General features: G+C 41.5%; 1 protein-coding gene across 1 annotated transcript in view; it reads left to right on the top strand.

The window, feature by feature from the left end:
* LOC145769028 (uncharacterized) overlaps window positions 1-15,106 on the top strand; it is a 46,024-nt gene extending 30,918 nt beyond the window's left edge. Inside the window, exons 26-35 of the mRNA XM_082580626.1 lie at window positions 349-492; window positions 781-918; window positions 1,244-1,398; window positions 7,339-7,620; window positions 7,965-8,101; window positions 8,546-8,790; window positions 11,413-11,546; window positions 11,997-12,144; window positions 13,286-13,420; window positions 14,532-15,106. Of these exons, the coding sequence (XP_082436752.1) occupies window positions 349-492; window positions 781-918; window positions 1,244-1,398; window positions 7,339-7,620; window positions 7,965-8,101; window positions 8,546-8,790; window positions 11,413-11,546; window positions 11,997-12,144; window positions 13,286-13,420; window positions 14,532-14,684 (1,671 nt within the window). The 3' untranslated portion in view covers window positions 14,685-15,106. The remainder of the gene's footprint in view (window positions 1-348; window positions 493-780; window positions 919-1,243; window positions 1,399-7,338; window positions 7,621-7,964; window positions 8,102-8,545; window positions 8,791-11,412; window positions 11,547-11,996; window positions 12,145-13,285; window positions 13,421-14,531) is intronic.
* Window positions 15,107-15,327: the final 221 nt, after the last annotated feature.

Here is a 15,327-nt window from a genome sequence, read left to right as displayed (position 1 = left end):
AATCTTTTGGGAATCTTTTCTTGCCCTCGAAGAAGCCGATTTTACTTCATTAAGTTGGAACCGCTATTTTGAATGGTGGTGAAATGGTTCAGCTGATGAAGCACTTGCTTTTTACTTCGACTCTTGACAAGCTGGTTGTTGAAAACACCGCTTAAAACTACCCATGGTTTAACAAATTGGGTGGGCGTAATTGCTGAAGAAAAAACGGCCGAAACAAATGAACTGGCTACCCTACTTTTGGTAATGCTAAAGGCTAAGTAATCGGTACCTTCTCATCCTCTGATCAAGACGACCACTACTATAGACTACTACCACTACTACTGTAGAGTTGCTACATACTATACCCAGGTCGCTCTGTTGTTCGCTGTTCCGAGGAGTAAAACTGTAAAAGCTTCCACCAACTGCGAGTTGAACGTACTCACCAGGAAGGACTTGGACGATATTTTTTCAACATTTCCACGTTTCCGACAACGAATGACCGCCATAGCGCAAGTAAGGAGGCGGATGCTTTTGTGGAAGAATAAAATTTGAATAACAAATGTGTTCATTGGCCAGCCGGAAGAGAGGCACACCGGCAAGTCCCATTTTGACTTTATATTACCGAATTGCTTCATTCATAATATTCCATGACACGCTTTGCAAACATTCACATTTCAAATATCCGGGCTATGTTATGGTTCAATTTTATCATTAAAATCTACGTCTCACAGCTTCTGCTGAAGTTGCATGTCTCGTTGGAAACCATGTTGTTGCTGATTCAATATTTTTTTGTCTTTCTAGGATCGAACGCTACACGGATCGGACTCCGCAACGTACGAACACCACACAAGCGAACTAGCTCTCCAGCTTGGCATGTTCTCAACTAAAGATGAAGTCGTTAAGCCAACAGAGAAAAAGAAAGAAAAAAAACTATTTGAGGTTCTATTTGTTTTCTCGTAATATTATTATAAAACTCTTCATAATAATTTATTTATTGGTACTTGTTAAGCTCACCTCGTAATCGGGCAATTTTGGGTTGATAAAACGTGTCATGGGTTGATAAAACGTCACATGCAGCTCATTGTGCTAGTGAATCGAAATGCGTATTTTGACTGGTTTCTCGCACATAATGACTCTGTTGTACTGCTTAATGGCCAAGCGTTGCTAAGTCTATTCACACTAGCTTGAGTCAGCTCAAACCAACACATCATGTTGCGACAGAATAAAAAGTTTCGTCTCACATCGTTTCTTTTGATTCCTTCAGGCTCGCGTCATCGACAAAGAGTCGATGGTCAGCTTTGTATGGGACAACATCATTGTACTGTTGTCGTTCACATGCAGCTCATTGTGCATTTACCAAGCTTGCTTCTTCAGCCACAACTACGGAATTTACCTGTGGGGTTACTTCATAGATCTTTGGTATGTTTATTGTTTACTTCACATATTCGTGTGTGCCATTGGAAAGAAATTTTCGTCAATTGAAGTAAACACACCTGAAGAAATGAATAAGACTGATTGACTTGAATTTAAATCATCAGAAGAACATTACAGTATATTTCACTTATAAGAATCAACTCCCAATCTATACCCAGCAGCAATTTTGAATTTGTACTATATTTCAATTTCAAATGTCTTTTCAATTATGTTTTGTTAGAATCAATAACGAAACACTTAGTGCAGCGGGTGATCATAACCATTGTGCAAATTATGACTATAGCATGAAATTTTCACCAGTGTTAGTACATATCATAAGGTTCATTTTAAAGTTGGGAGGTAAGTCAGATTTGACCTCTGATGACCTTGAGAGGTCAATGACCTCAGTAGGGTAGCTAGGAATTTTGAAAGGGGGGGGGGGGGTTGACGACCCAGCGGCGAGGGGTCTGGGGGGCCTCCTCCAAAAAATTTTGAAAAATTACCTTGAATTTGGTGCATTCTGAGAGCATTTTCAACAAAAGTGTGGGTATGAATATTCCTGTAAAATGGTGCTGTCCGGTGGCATAGCAAAAGGATAAGATCATATTTTCTTCGGCACTAATTCCTGGCTAAGATGTTTGAATGTTTGGTATTGGCAAAACTCGCTCTTTTAATGCAGTTTTTTATAAAATTAGGCAATTTTTTTTTAGACTGAAAGCATCAATCTCAATATCGTGACGTCACACGCTTGCCAAAGGGGGGTTGTAACCCCCAAAATCCCCCCCTTGGCTACGCCACTGAATGACCTAAACATGACCTAAATTATAGTTTTTCAAGATTTTGGTGCAGTAGGCTATGTCTGTCTCGAGAATTATTTGAAAGACATGTTATGATAAATATTAAAGCATGATATTTTCACCAGCATTAGTACATATTATCATAAAGTTGATTTTAAGATCGGGATGTAAGTCAGATTTGACCTCTGATGACCTTGAGAGGTCAATGACCTAAATTACAGTTTTTCACAATTCTGGTGCAGTTTGTTTGTCTCGCGAATTATTTGAAAGACATGTTAAGATAATTTGCTGCAGTGTAATGTTTAATGTACATTAGACAGAGGCTATAAAAGCTTGAAGTAGCCTAGAGTGAGGCCAGGCGGGCCTCAGACACATGAATAGTACATATCGGTAATGATATACAGACGAATTATCCATATTTCCGCATAAATGTCGAGGTGTGTCATCGCAGCTAACAGTCTCCCGAATATGCGCATAGTGTAGTGCACTTCAATGCAGCCTTGATGCACTTGCAGTAGCCGGTACACCCCTTCTTGTAGTTGCAGTGGATCAGTTCTTGGCAAGATTTTGATGTCTCTGGCAGTGTCGTCCAGAGGGGCTGCCACCAAGAAGCCTCCTTTGTCCAATGTCCAGCCCCAGTCAGATGGGCTCGAAAATTTGGGATTTAGAACCAGAGTTTGGTTCCAGCAGCTGGCCTGGAAAGAAACCCGCCTGATGTGTTGCTGGAATGCTGCTTGCGTAGGAGGGATGTTTTATAGAACCCTCGACTTGTGTGCGAAGAGCTGTTTCCAAGCGTCGTTCACTTCCATGATGTCGCTGGTGCGGTCATACATCAGTACAACGAAGCGCTCCAGCAGTGATATTGACTCCTCACTGACATCACTTCGCATGCGTAGTAGTTTTTCGAAAGCATCAGTCCCCTCTGGGAAAACTGTCCAAATCTCCCAGGCAGTCTTTTCTCTGCCAGCGAATGCAGACACATCAGTATCGCACCCTATGAGGGCATGAATGACCGGGAGAGTAGCACATCGTCTGGTGTTCATGGCGGCAGCCAAACGGTGAACAGTTATGTACCGGAAGCTGGACCCAGTACCAAGAGCTATCCACAGCTCGTCAGGGTTAATGTGGTTGAAGGAAGCCACAGCCAGTACCACAACATCAGTATCTACAGTGCGTATGGTCACCTTCCTCATCCCCTTCTGGACAGCATCTTCCACGTAGAAGCATGCGTGTATCCGCCTCCTCCTGAGAACATGGGGAGAGGTTGGTAAAGTCGAACTCGGCAGGGGAGCACAGGACATCAATTCCACAGGTCGCATACATTTCCTTGCCATCAGCAATTGGAAGACGACTGGTCTCACGTGACAAGAAACCAAAGAGTTCAATCTTGTTTTGGTCAACACGAAGGAAGTTCTTCCACTTCCTAGGCATAACGGTAAAGGAAGCCACTCTTTTCCTGATGCCCTTACCCCTCCTCTGTCTGGTCGTCGCCATCAGGCTGTCAGGCAGATATGCATTCCAGACGCGGTCCAGTCTTTGGACCTTTTCCAGTTGAGTGAAGATGTAAGGTGCAAAAACTGTGTTCATATACTCTTCAAAGGTCTTTGCCACAACAGGATTAAGCATTTTTGAACAATAGCTGCCCCATCAAGGATTGTGGCATCAACCACATGTGCTCTTGTGGTTTCAGTTTGGTCTAATTTCAGGCAGTGTAGTAGATCTGCTTTGACTCCAATGTGCAGTTGGTCTCCTGTTGATAATGAAGGTGGAGCTGCCTGGTTCTCATGGGAGAAGAACTGGTCAAGATCCCCGTTACGTGATTGACGTGCAATATACAGCCTCAAGAGACTGCAGTCACTCTTCACTGCTTTGACGGCATCTTGGTCTGTGGCCGACTGAAGAGCGGCAACTTGTTCTTGGTCAGTGTGTCTGTAACTGGCTTCGTGCATAGTTCCAGCCTTTCCTCAACAAACATTCTATATTGCTTCTCACGAAGGGATTCAATCTGTTTCTGCCACTAGAGTTTCCACGATGTCCCTCGTGTCAAGGACCAGTAAATCTTGAGAGCTCTCTAGAAAGGGCTTTCCTATATCTTGAAACGCTTCCATAAGCACCCTGACATCCTTCACAAAGGCTGTATGTACTCCAGGTTTCTGGTCATGGTGAAGGTGCCTGATGTCGTCATGTCCTCTCCTCGTGGCCTGCTCTTCGAACTCTGTAATGGTCTTGGCTATTTCTGGCCCTGCCACCATCCAGCGCCTGAGTGCTCCAGGATTTCCTGTCAGTCCAATAGCTCCACCAGACCCTTTGACCATAGCGTTGTTCTGCTCATGACATTGGTCGATCGCCATGGCAGAGAACTTATTGCTAGTTTTGTTTACCACAAAGTTTCCAGACTTGAATTTTGCAAGGACATCTGGGTGCTTGTCAATGAGGTTTATCATATCACGGATGTGTACAGAAAGCTACCTGGAATAGTGAATGTGATCTAAGGCGAACATCCAGGGCATGATCTGTGTCAGGGTTGCACATACAGCTCAAAGTTTCCTTCACGAAGCGATCGAATGTACACCAGCAAGAGAACCTCTTGTAACAGCGCCGCAGACCACATAGGCAGACCATGACACCCATTCCTCTATGGATTGCTTCTCTAGAGCTGACGTCACTGTCCTCAACCACCAATACTCTTTGTGTACAACAATAACTTTAGCAGTTAGCAGGTCGAGAGGTCTTGCCGGACGTTGTACAGGCGGTGCAGTAAAGTGCTTCGTCTCCATGGCAACGGGTGGCACACTTGTGTACACTGAAGGCAGAGGTGTTACCATCTTGGAGGTGAAGATTTTTTGCCCAAGCACCAATACACCAAGGTCGTGTCCACAATTTATGTGTGATGGATGTTGTATTAAGAATATACCAGTGCCATGGAAATAATCCTTGGCCGTAGCAGAGCTAGGGTTATAATCAATATTATCAACATTCCCAGTAGAGAACAGACCCTGGCGCAGCTTGGGTGGACAAACAACTTCTTTCATGTTGAAGCGCTGGCAGACGCCATTGGCAATGTCTGCTGGGAGCTGTAGTAATCTATCATACGAAACACACATCCCTAGGCCGAAGAGTGTGTCGATCAGTCGTCTGCTCCTGGTCACAGCCTGAATCTTGAGGGTCAGGTAGAGTGGGAATTGGGTTTCTCTCTCGCTGGGTTTCTCTCTCTCTGGGTTTCTCTCTTGTGGCGCACTGAGGTTGACTCCATGCAGCATGCATGCTTCACACTGTTGAACATCAGTAGCTGCGATAGTGTAAGCGCAGCAGTTGTGTTGGCCAACTGAGTCTGGTGCTTGATGTTCGCCCCATCGAGGATTATGTTAACCAGAGCAAGGAGGGATGGTGTCACAGAATTTATCTGAAAATCAGCTCGGAACGCACTTGCTCAGCTTTGAACGCAAAATCAGCTCAAAGGTGAATCTTGTCTCAAACATTTTTCTACGGACTACCAGTGCTGCTCTTACTAGATACATCATATCACTCTCATGACCATAGGCCTTCATCAGGGCGGGAGCAGGACCTATGTCTTTCTCAAACAAGAGAAGTGTGTCTCGGCCCTGCGAATGCGCTCTCAGATCATGAAGTGCAGAAAGAAGCCTATCCTTCAGTCTGGTTATGTGTACCCTGTTGGTTACCGTGGCACCCAGCTGCTCTAATCTGGTCTTGTAGAGGTTAGCCATGTGGTGGAGTTTGAATACGGGGGCATTGTCCTCATCTTCATGTATGTCCTCCATGAACACCACCAGCTCAGCAAAGGCTATGCCCTGCAATCGATCATCGTCCTCGTCTTTGAGTGATGCTGGTCTGATTTTGTTGTATAATGCACAGAGACAGTTGCGATGGTATTTTGCCTCGATAGCAATCAGGTCTCCTGCAGACAGCTTGGCCAGCAGTTCAGTGTCCTCCAATTCAGTGGCACATCTTCGAACGTTTTGGCCAATTTCCTTTGTAGCTTCTTGGTGCAAGTCTGCTGTGCCACCTGGCTTATTGCAGAAGGAAACAGATAGCCTCGGTTGACTGTGCAAGCCTGTGGGCAGCTTCTGATCGCGCGCTGTGCAGGGTTGGAGTACCGGTACCAAATTGTTGTCCTGAAGTGGATTCTGCTCTGTTCTGCTGGTCAAATATTTTTTGTTGAACTTTAAACGACATTTCTTGTGCCACTGAGTACTGTGTATCCTCAAGTTAGCTTCTATGTCATCGCCATCATCCAGTCTGCTGACGTCAAGTTTCATTGTCATGTGACGAAGTCCTGAACTGGACGAGGTCTTCTTTTAATGATGCATAGCCAACACCTCTCGGTTTTATGGTAGATCTTAGTGGGCACTGCAAACTAACAACCATCGCTACAAGAGTAAGAGTGCAAGACTTCCATCCTTGCTGCCTGCACATTCTGCATATAATAATAATAATGTTAGTTTTTATATAGCGCTGTATCCATCGCAGAATGCGGTGCTCCTCAGCGCTTTACAAAGCAGACAGTGTCAATATGCGCGTTAACAAATAACAATCACCACTACTGAAAGAATAAAAGACAAGTGTTGCCATTATTGTTTCAATCTTACAAAATACAGTAAGCTAAATGCAAAAAGCCAAACAGAAAGTTTGGAGCCAAACCAATATGAAAACGAGTCAAAGTAAGGCCAAAAGGCCAAACCCAAATTTTTTGGCCAAACGACTTCAAAAATGGCCAAATTTGTGAAGTTTAGCCGTAAAAGGGCCAATCTGGCAACTCTGATAATAATGACCAACAGGTCCAACACATTAACACAGTCAACACTCTGTAGAATGTGTAGACACTTTTATTATAACACATATGCATGGTTTGTACATCATACACACCTTTAAGATTAACCAATGACGTCAAATATCAATATTCTGATACTTTGAGGTCATTGACCTCTCAAGGTCATCAGAGGTCAAATCTGACTTACCTCCTAATCTTAAAATGACCCTTATGGTATGTGCTAACACTGGTGAAAATTTCATGCTTTAGTCATAATTTGCACAATTGATTTGATTTTGGGAGATTATCAGCTGTACTAACTATCCTGACAAACAGAAAGCCCACAGCGTGCAACGAATAACCCTTCACTGGCTGCTCTAGGTTCGCCGTTGATATTTTACTGGGATACCACACCAGCTTCCTGGACCAATTCAGTACGAACGTCGACAACTTAAAGACCATAAATTTGCATTACGCCAAGTCTCCCGATCACTTCGCCCTCGATGTGGCTGCCAACGCTCCCATTGAAATACTCTCCATCCTCTTTGCTGCGGACGCGAGACTCCAACTCTCCGTCTTCTCGTTTGCAAGACTCAATCGGATGCTGAGGATGTATCGACTCTGGAAGATTTTTGTCCGATGGGGGAGAGACATCAGAAGCAAGTAATGGATGTCTATGTGACTCAAAAGCTGTTTGTTGTTTCTTATATACTTATTATTCATCGATGTATGCTTTCTTTCTGTTAGTCTCTGCAATTTTTATTGTACTGATGACAAGCACTAAAATAAAAGTTTGATAAAGTTGAATTTATATTCCTCCCCTTTCTGAGAACTACTAAGCGTCTTGTTTTGGTAACTGCACTAAATATAAAAAAAAGCAAAAAATCATCGAGAGGCATTGCATCAACACTGAACACGGATATTGTCTTTTAAGTACTTTTTTTCTATGCGCTATTTAATCAAATTTTTATACTGTAATTACCAACCATTCATCTTTGTTATTCTAGCGTTCTGCTTGTCAGGCTATACCAGTCTGTACTGTGTGTTGCTTTCACGCTCATCTTCGCGGGCAGTGTCTGGTATGCAGTGGCATGCCCGGCCGGAGAGTGCCAGGCCCTTACGTGGACCACAGCCGCGACTGCAAGTACGTACGAAATACATTGCTTTGTGACAACTACGTCGCCAATGGCGTTCACCTATTTTATCGATATTTTATGCTTTGCAAGTAAAAAGACAAAAAACGCCATTGTTCAGAATTGATTTTCCAAAAGTGCACACATTTTCATTGGTGTATTTAGTTGAACAGGATGTCACAAACGTTATAACAAAAATGTATCAAAGTTTTTTAGAAACTAAAACTGGAAAAGGACTATTGTGTGTTTTTTTGAGTCTCCCAATACAAGTGGTGTATCATCAGTCTCCTTTAGTCAGAAGCAAAAGCGTTGAATGTTTAACGCTTCTGTCTTCTACATCCTTGCAACAAACAAATGACGTATACCTTATTATCACATTTGTCTTTCAATTGATTAAACCTCCCCTATGGTAGATGGAAGGCGGCAAGTTAAGATAAACCTAATGACTGTCGCAGATTATGCCGCCAATCGCATTCGGTGCTTCGACGTACTTGCTTGGGTTGATAGCATGTACTGGGCCGTAGCTACCATAACCTCGACTGGTTATGGGGATATCAAACCTCTGACTGGAACTGAAATGCTCTACGCTTGCTTTGTGATGGTTCTTGGTAAGCTAATGATCGGCTACGTGCTCGGGATGGTGGCGGCTACGTTGGCGAATAACGAAAGCTTGGGAGTTTGGTACAAGGAAAATGTATCGGTTAGTATTGTTTAATCTCTATATTCCATTGTTAATCTTAACTCTTCCTTTCAAAATAATAAGTGCCATCTATACCCATCACTGATAGATATGTGAGTTTTTGAGAAAACTGCAATTTCTGTAAGAAAAGTGCTTTGTTGGCTCAACGTTGAAAAATGCCCCAAGTCGTGAACGTCAACGCAATGATATACATTCACATGAATGCCAAGTGTATCTAACTGAAAAATGAGTTTTGATAAAATTCAATGCGGGAAAAGCATTAAATCTGCTTCACAAGTGGAATTTTGGTAAAGTAAAAAGTAAAGGTCCCATTCGCAGAATTAGAATCGGGAATGAGAAGATAAGATTCTCATTATGCTACTCGGCTTCCCCCACTAACCTACTCTTGTATAAGGTGGCAACTTCTCTGCCGCCTTTCCTTTAGCCAGAAACTCATATATGTATCCATGCCTTCAGCAATTATGCCCACCCAATTTACTACATAAACGACCATGGGTAGAGCTGAGCAGTGTTTATCAACAACCAGCTTTATGTTGGGAGTCTAACCAGGATCGCATTTGGAAAGCCAGCGCCTTGCTCCCTAAGCCATCCCAAAGGCAAAGGATAAAAAGCTAAGCTTTTAACCCATTAAAAGCCGCCACAAGTTCCCGTTGCTCTTTTTAGGAAATATTTCAGCCACAAAGTTGTATTGTCATAACTTTTGAATTAGTTTAAAAAAATTTGATGATTTTTACTTTTTTGATGCATTTTTTTGTTTGCCTTTTAAAAGGACACCGGCCACATAGTCAAATGTAAATCTCGCGATACCTTAACATAAGAAGGTGTTTGTTTCGGTAGAAATTTGTCAGATCTTACTTGAAGGACGTTTCAAAGTTATTGTATGAACATATTATATTCACGGTAACCATCGGCGTAGCTAGTGGGGGGGTGTCCCCCCCAGTGGGCAGTCTCCCCCTCGGTCGTAAGCTTGTGGCAGTAGAATATTTTTAAACGTAAACGAAAAAGCATAGTCAAAATCTTTTTTGAAATGGATTTGGCTCGTATTCTAATTGCTGGTTCCTACTTCACGCGTTCAGGGGTGTAAAATCATGGTCCACCGCGGGCGGCACAAACCATAGCGATACGCCACTGACAGTCGTCGGCTCCAGCTCGTGTCTGAGCATTGGTTTCGTCATCAAATCGAATTTGGCTTTGGATGGTGATGTCATATATGGCTTTGGAGGCCAGTGTATGATGGAAAAGACGTGGGCAAAAGTCACATTGTATGAGGGGTAAGGATTGTATGGAGGGAGGGACGTGGTAGTTTTAACTTTTCTAGTGTTCGTTTTTCTTGGGCTTTTTGTATCCTTTTTTTCGAAAATTTCCGTACCTTCCTTAGATCTTTTTCTGCAGAGTAATCTGTCACTAGCAAGGTTTTCCCATGAATCCAGATCAATGTTTGCATGGTTGAGGGAGACTTTCAGCTAATCTTTGTATCTCATTTTTGGTCTTCTGGAGGGGAGTTTCCTGTCTCTAGTTGTCCCTCCTCGTTGTTCCTTCTCATGACATGTCCTGTCCAGCGAAGGCAGTGTTGCAATATGGTGACTTCTGAACTGGGTAACCTAGCGCGATCAAGGATTGCATCTTTGGTGAGACAATCTTCCCAACGAGTGCCTAGCATTTGATCCAGTTTCCTCTGCTGAAAATTTTCAAGACTTTTGATGTAACGGCGGTATAATGTCCAGGTTTCACAAGCATAGAGAAGAGTGGATAGAACGACTGCCCGGAGGATCATAATTTTTGTGCGGATAAATATAGCATGGTTGTTGAAAACACGATGGTTAAGTCTTCCATAGGCATAATGTGCTGCTTTTACACGATGTTCAATATTCTTTGACAGTGTTATAAACAACCAAAAAAATGTGGCCATGTGGCCGGTGTCCTTTTAAAAGGCAACAATAAATATAAAGCAAAATAAACAAATAAAAGAAGCAAAACCTTACACAAATTAGAGTGTAGTAGGAAGCACAATATTACAGAGTGTCAAACTATGAAGAAACATAATTCATATCTATTACCAATAGGCAATAAAACATACATGTTCCTCCTCACTTCACTTTATCGGGCTCTTCTCATTTTTCAACAATTTTCAAACTTTCACAAAATTCAGAAAAAGTACGTTGTTTGCAAATATTTATCAACACCTTCCAAAACAGACCCTAAACAACTACTAGCAAGTCCAAAATGATTCAATCAAAATAAGATGATGCAATACTGATGCATTCAAAACGATGTCCTTTTAAAAGGACACCGGCCATGAATGGGTTAAGCTTAATTCTGGCAGTTTCGTCTACTTGTAGTAGCTTTGAACCACTGACCCAAACCTGGTGACAAAGGTTGACTTTGTGAACTGTCCTCTTGCGCTTGAAGTGCTATCGTATCTTGTTTCATCTCTTAAATGCCACAGAACGGACATCCATTCTTGAAATGCGTTCGCCAAAGTGTGCTTGCTCGTCCCAGTGCTTTTATAAACTACGCTTCAGACTGATATTGCGTGTTTGCTCTGACCAACAACGAGACAATGTGCTTGTTGTGTTTTGCAAATCTGTAGTGTGCATAGCTTTTGTACCTTGCCGTCAACAGGCTGTCAAAAATTGTATGGCTGACCACAAGTTTGACAAGAAGTTGTCCAACCATGTCATACAGTACTACGAGTACATGTGGATGAAAAATAAAGGCATCAATTTCATGACTTTGTTTCCAGATCTTTCATTTTGGTGGGTACTTTATTTAAATTGTTGCATATAGTGTTTTTGTTTTAATTTTTTTTTCAAATGTAGAATGTGATAAAAACAATGGTTTTCATCGGGCGTGCTTGAGTATTTCTGGACGTAAACGTTTCATTTCATTTATAGTCTTAACCTGCATAACAAATGAGTTACCGCCGCTTGCGAACTTGTAAGTCATTCAATCACCGTATCAGTTTATTCAGTCAGTTTAAGTGTTGCTTTGAGCTATCAACGCAATTATTCGAGTTGTCGAGTTGTCTCTACCTGATAGCATTCAACTTCACCAAACATAGGCTTTCACCACGTGCAATGTTTAATATTTTTTAGTCTAGTGGTAACTTATTTCATTATTACTGTATAACCTAGCTTCTATAAAGCGTAACTATAATGAAATGTGTGTGAAATGAAATGTATCTTGAATGAATTTCTTGTTTTCAGTCTACGAGCGGACATCTACAGCCAGATATGCGGCGAATTGATCACTGGTGTAGAATTGTTTGCCGATTGCCCGGCAAATTTCATCCGTCATCTTTCCATGGTCATGGCCCCTCTTGCTTACATGCCTGGAGATTATATTTGTTTGCAGGTTGCACAACTTATTCCATTGTTTGCATTTTTGAAGAATTAGAGTAAATTTTATAAAAAGCAATTTAACAGCAAGCTAGTGCAATGTTAGGTGTTTAGATGGTGAGTGGTAAAGGTGTCAGGCGAGACTTTGCTGATTCCAATACCAGCAGCACAATGTAGCAACTTCAACAAAGATCGTGGAGACACAGTCGTTATAATGGCACCCATGGTTACTTTAATATTCCATTTTTATCGAAAGCATTCAACAAGTTGTACAGTAATTGGATTCGTTATTATCAAATCAGAGCGTTGATAGAAAATTTTCGAAATTCATTCACTAATTGCCTGATCCAGGCAGCATGAAGACTGTGATGCCGAAAAATTTTCAAGAATCGATAACCAAAGGAGAAATTAGTTCTAAAAACCGTCCATGTGTGTTAGTTGAGGCGAAAACGTCTTGCTGAGACTTTGCGCGATAGGTCACAAAGCATCTCGGCGATCATACTCTTGTCTTGACCAAAGCTGGCAAAGCATTGTTTTGTCAGAACTGGTATTGTGAAATACGCTTTCTTGGTTGATATGCAGGTCAATAAACAGAGGTTTATTATCTTTATTTAACCCGAAAAATGTTACAAAAAAGTAGAGATCTGATTAGTCAGTTCTGACATCCCAAGACTGATACGATATTACGTACTAATAGGCCTAAGTAAGGGGTTATTCCAATATTTTATGTCAATTTCAGTCCGGAGGCTCTAGTAGCCTATCATTTACTGTCATCTGAAAAAAACTTATCAATAGCCTCAGCATTGACCGTGCAAAGCAATTTTATATTTTCACTTTTTGTAATATTTAAAAAAATACTTTTCCGGGTGTATTTCAATGTTGCTTGTATTGTTTAGGAATAGTTATCAGTGAACCTGTTTTCGACGAGGTTGTCAATACTAAACAAGCGAATGTGCTTAAGGCGGCTATGTAACGTTTTTACATGAAACTGCAAACTTCGGATAAAAAAATCGTTTTGAACAATGACACCGAACCCCTGCATATCCCTAATAAGATACGCATAGGTCATGCTTTGTGCTGTAGCCTACAGTAGGTATACATTGGTACAATTGTACATCGCACTTGAAAATGCTGACCTGAATCTTTCACATTACCAGGGTGATGTTCGCTCGGAAATGTATATAATCTATCGTGGTTTGGCTGATATTATAACGCATAAAGGACGCGACAAAACAACCATCGGTCAAGTAATGGAAGGAGAAGAAATTTTGTGTGAAAGTGTGTTATGCAAGGTAAGATACCGTGTGAGAACCAACGTTAGATCCTTTTGCAAAATATATCATGCTATGGCGTTCAACCCTTGCAATACGGAACGGGGCGAACAACCCTTGCAACGGGAAACTAGAGACATTAAACCGTAGCCTATAGATAAAGGTATAGAATTATAGATAATGCTGCTTTTTACATAGTAGGCTATATCTGTAGTTCTCAAGCTTGTCAGATGGCAGACCTCCCTGGCTTTTTTGTCATATTGGTGGATCTTCATCGAGTTAAGAAAACTAAAAACTATAATAGAAAATTCAAAAAACGACACTTATCTCATAAATGTTTTTGTTACTTAACACATAAGGCAAAGTGTTAGTTATTTCGTTAAGTGTTTGTGAGATAAAGGATTCAACATCTAGCCACGCAGGGTTTGTGACCTGCTTTCCTGAAATAGTTACCATTCGTCCTATCGACAAATTAATAACAATATGTTTTCATATGACTAGTGGATGTTGTGTTGGTATTTGAAATGCAGCACACCTGCTCACAGTTTAAGAACTACTTTTTGAAGTTATCAACAATATAGGCTAGGCTATTTTATCCTGAAAAACAAGTAACTTTTATAGCATTGTATTCATTTGCTCAACGTCATATTTTATGACCTCTCGTATGATTTGTACTGAAACTTTTGTTCGCGACACACCTCAGTTTCCTCTACAACTATATTACAGCCACCAATGTTATGTTTAAAAAGTTATCTTTACGTACTCATCGGAACAAACAATCACTTCTCCATTGTTTGTCATCTTCAGTCTTTCCTCAACTTGTAATTCTAGTGGTTGCCAAAGTGAATCATAACATATTCTACCAAATGTGAAGTTGAAACCAACAAGCTTGGCGATCAGGCTTGCGTTAGTGAATCGCTCGCTATGCTGCCTGCTGTTGAATGGACATGAGAAAACAACTGTGCGGTTCATCATTGAACATTTTATAATTAATAAAACTATAGGCTATGTTTCTCAGCAGCCGATTGTAGCAAGAATTGGCAGCGATAGACGCATTAATAAAACTCTAAATAATTTCTAGGAACAATATCCTGCAAACTTCTTAACATTGCTTTTCAACGTTTTCTTCCAGCACCGGAGACCTTACTCTGTCCGTGCAGCGACATACGTCGATGCCTTCAGCATGACCATGGAAGGGCTGCAGAGTGTGTTGAAGTATCACCCTGCCGTCAACACCGCTGTACACGAAAAAGCGAGAGAAATGTTCCCAGATCTTGAATTATGATGCAAGGTTGAATTGAGATCGATCTAATGATGTCAAACGTGTTGCACTTAGTCTCTAAACTGGATTACTTGCGCGTTTGATTCCGGTGCCTATGGAGTCATTCAATACACGTGAGGTAAACTTCGGTGGGTGATTTTGAAACATTTATGAAAATGGAAGACTCAAGGATATGTAACAATACCGGCGCACAACCGGAAATGGGTGCATTTTCTGTCTTAGTTGCCCAGCTTGTAATGACTGGAGGTGGCGTAACATAACCAGAAAGCGGCGAATAGACTTATAAATTTTTATCAAAATATATGTGGTCTTCCGATTTTAAAACAGTGTTAGCCTCAGTAATTCGCTGCAAATGTAAACATTTTGTTGCGTTGCACATATTTTCTGTTTTAATATGGTTATTATTTTGTTAATAAAATTTATCAACTATACACTGCACTTGACCGTAGCCAAGTAAACTTAGTCTACAGGGCCGTTGAGAGGATAATTTTGACCCGGTAGGCCAATGACATCCTCGGGCCGCAAATAAAAACACTTCCAAGAAAACACGCCACGGCCATATCCAAAGAATACGAGTTGGTTTCTTCAAATTCTCGGGCTCCTTGGTAATGTTACGGGCCCCTAAAATCATGCCGAGTCCAAAAGT

This window comes from Aplidium turbinatum, chromosome 4 (genome assembly GCF_918807975.1).
Source record: "Aplidium turbinatum chromosome 4, kaAplTurb1.1, whole genome shotgun sequence".
NCBI classification, from domain to species: Eukaryota; Metazoa; Chordata; class Ascidiacea; order Aplousobranchia; family Polyclinidae; genus Aplidium; species Aplidium turbinatum.
Note: the sequence above shows the minus strand (reverse complement) of the source record. Positions and strands in the feature narration are given on the sequence as shown.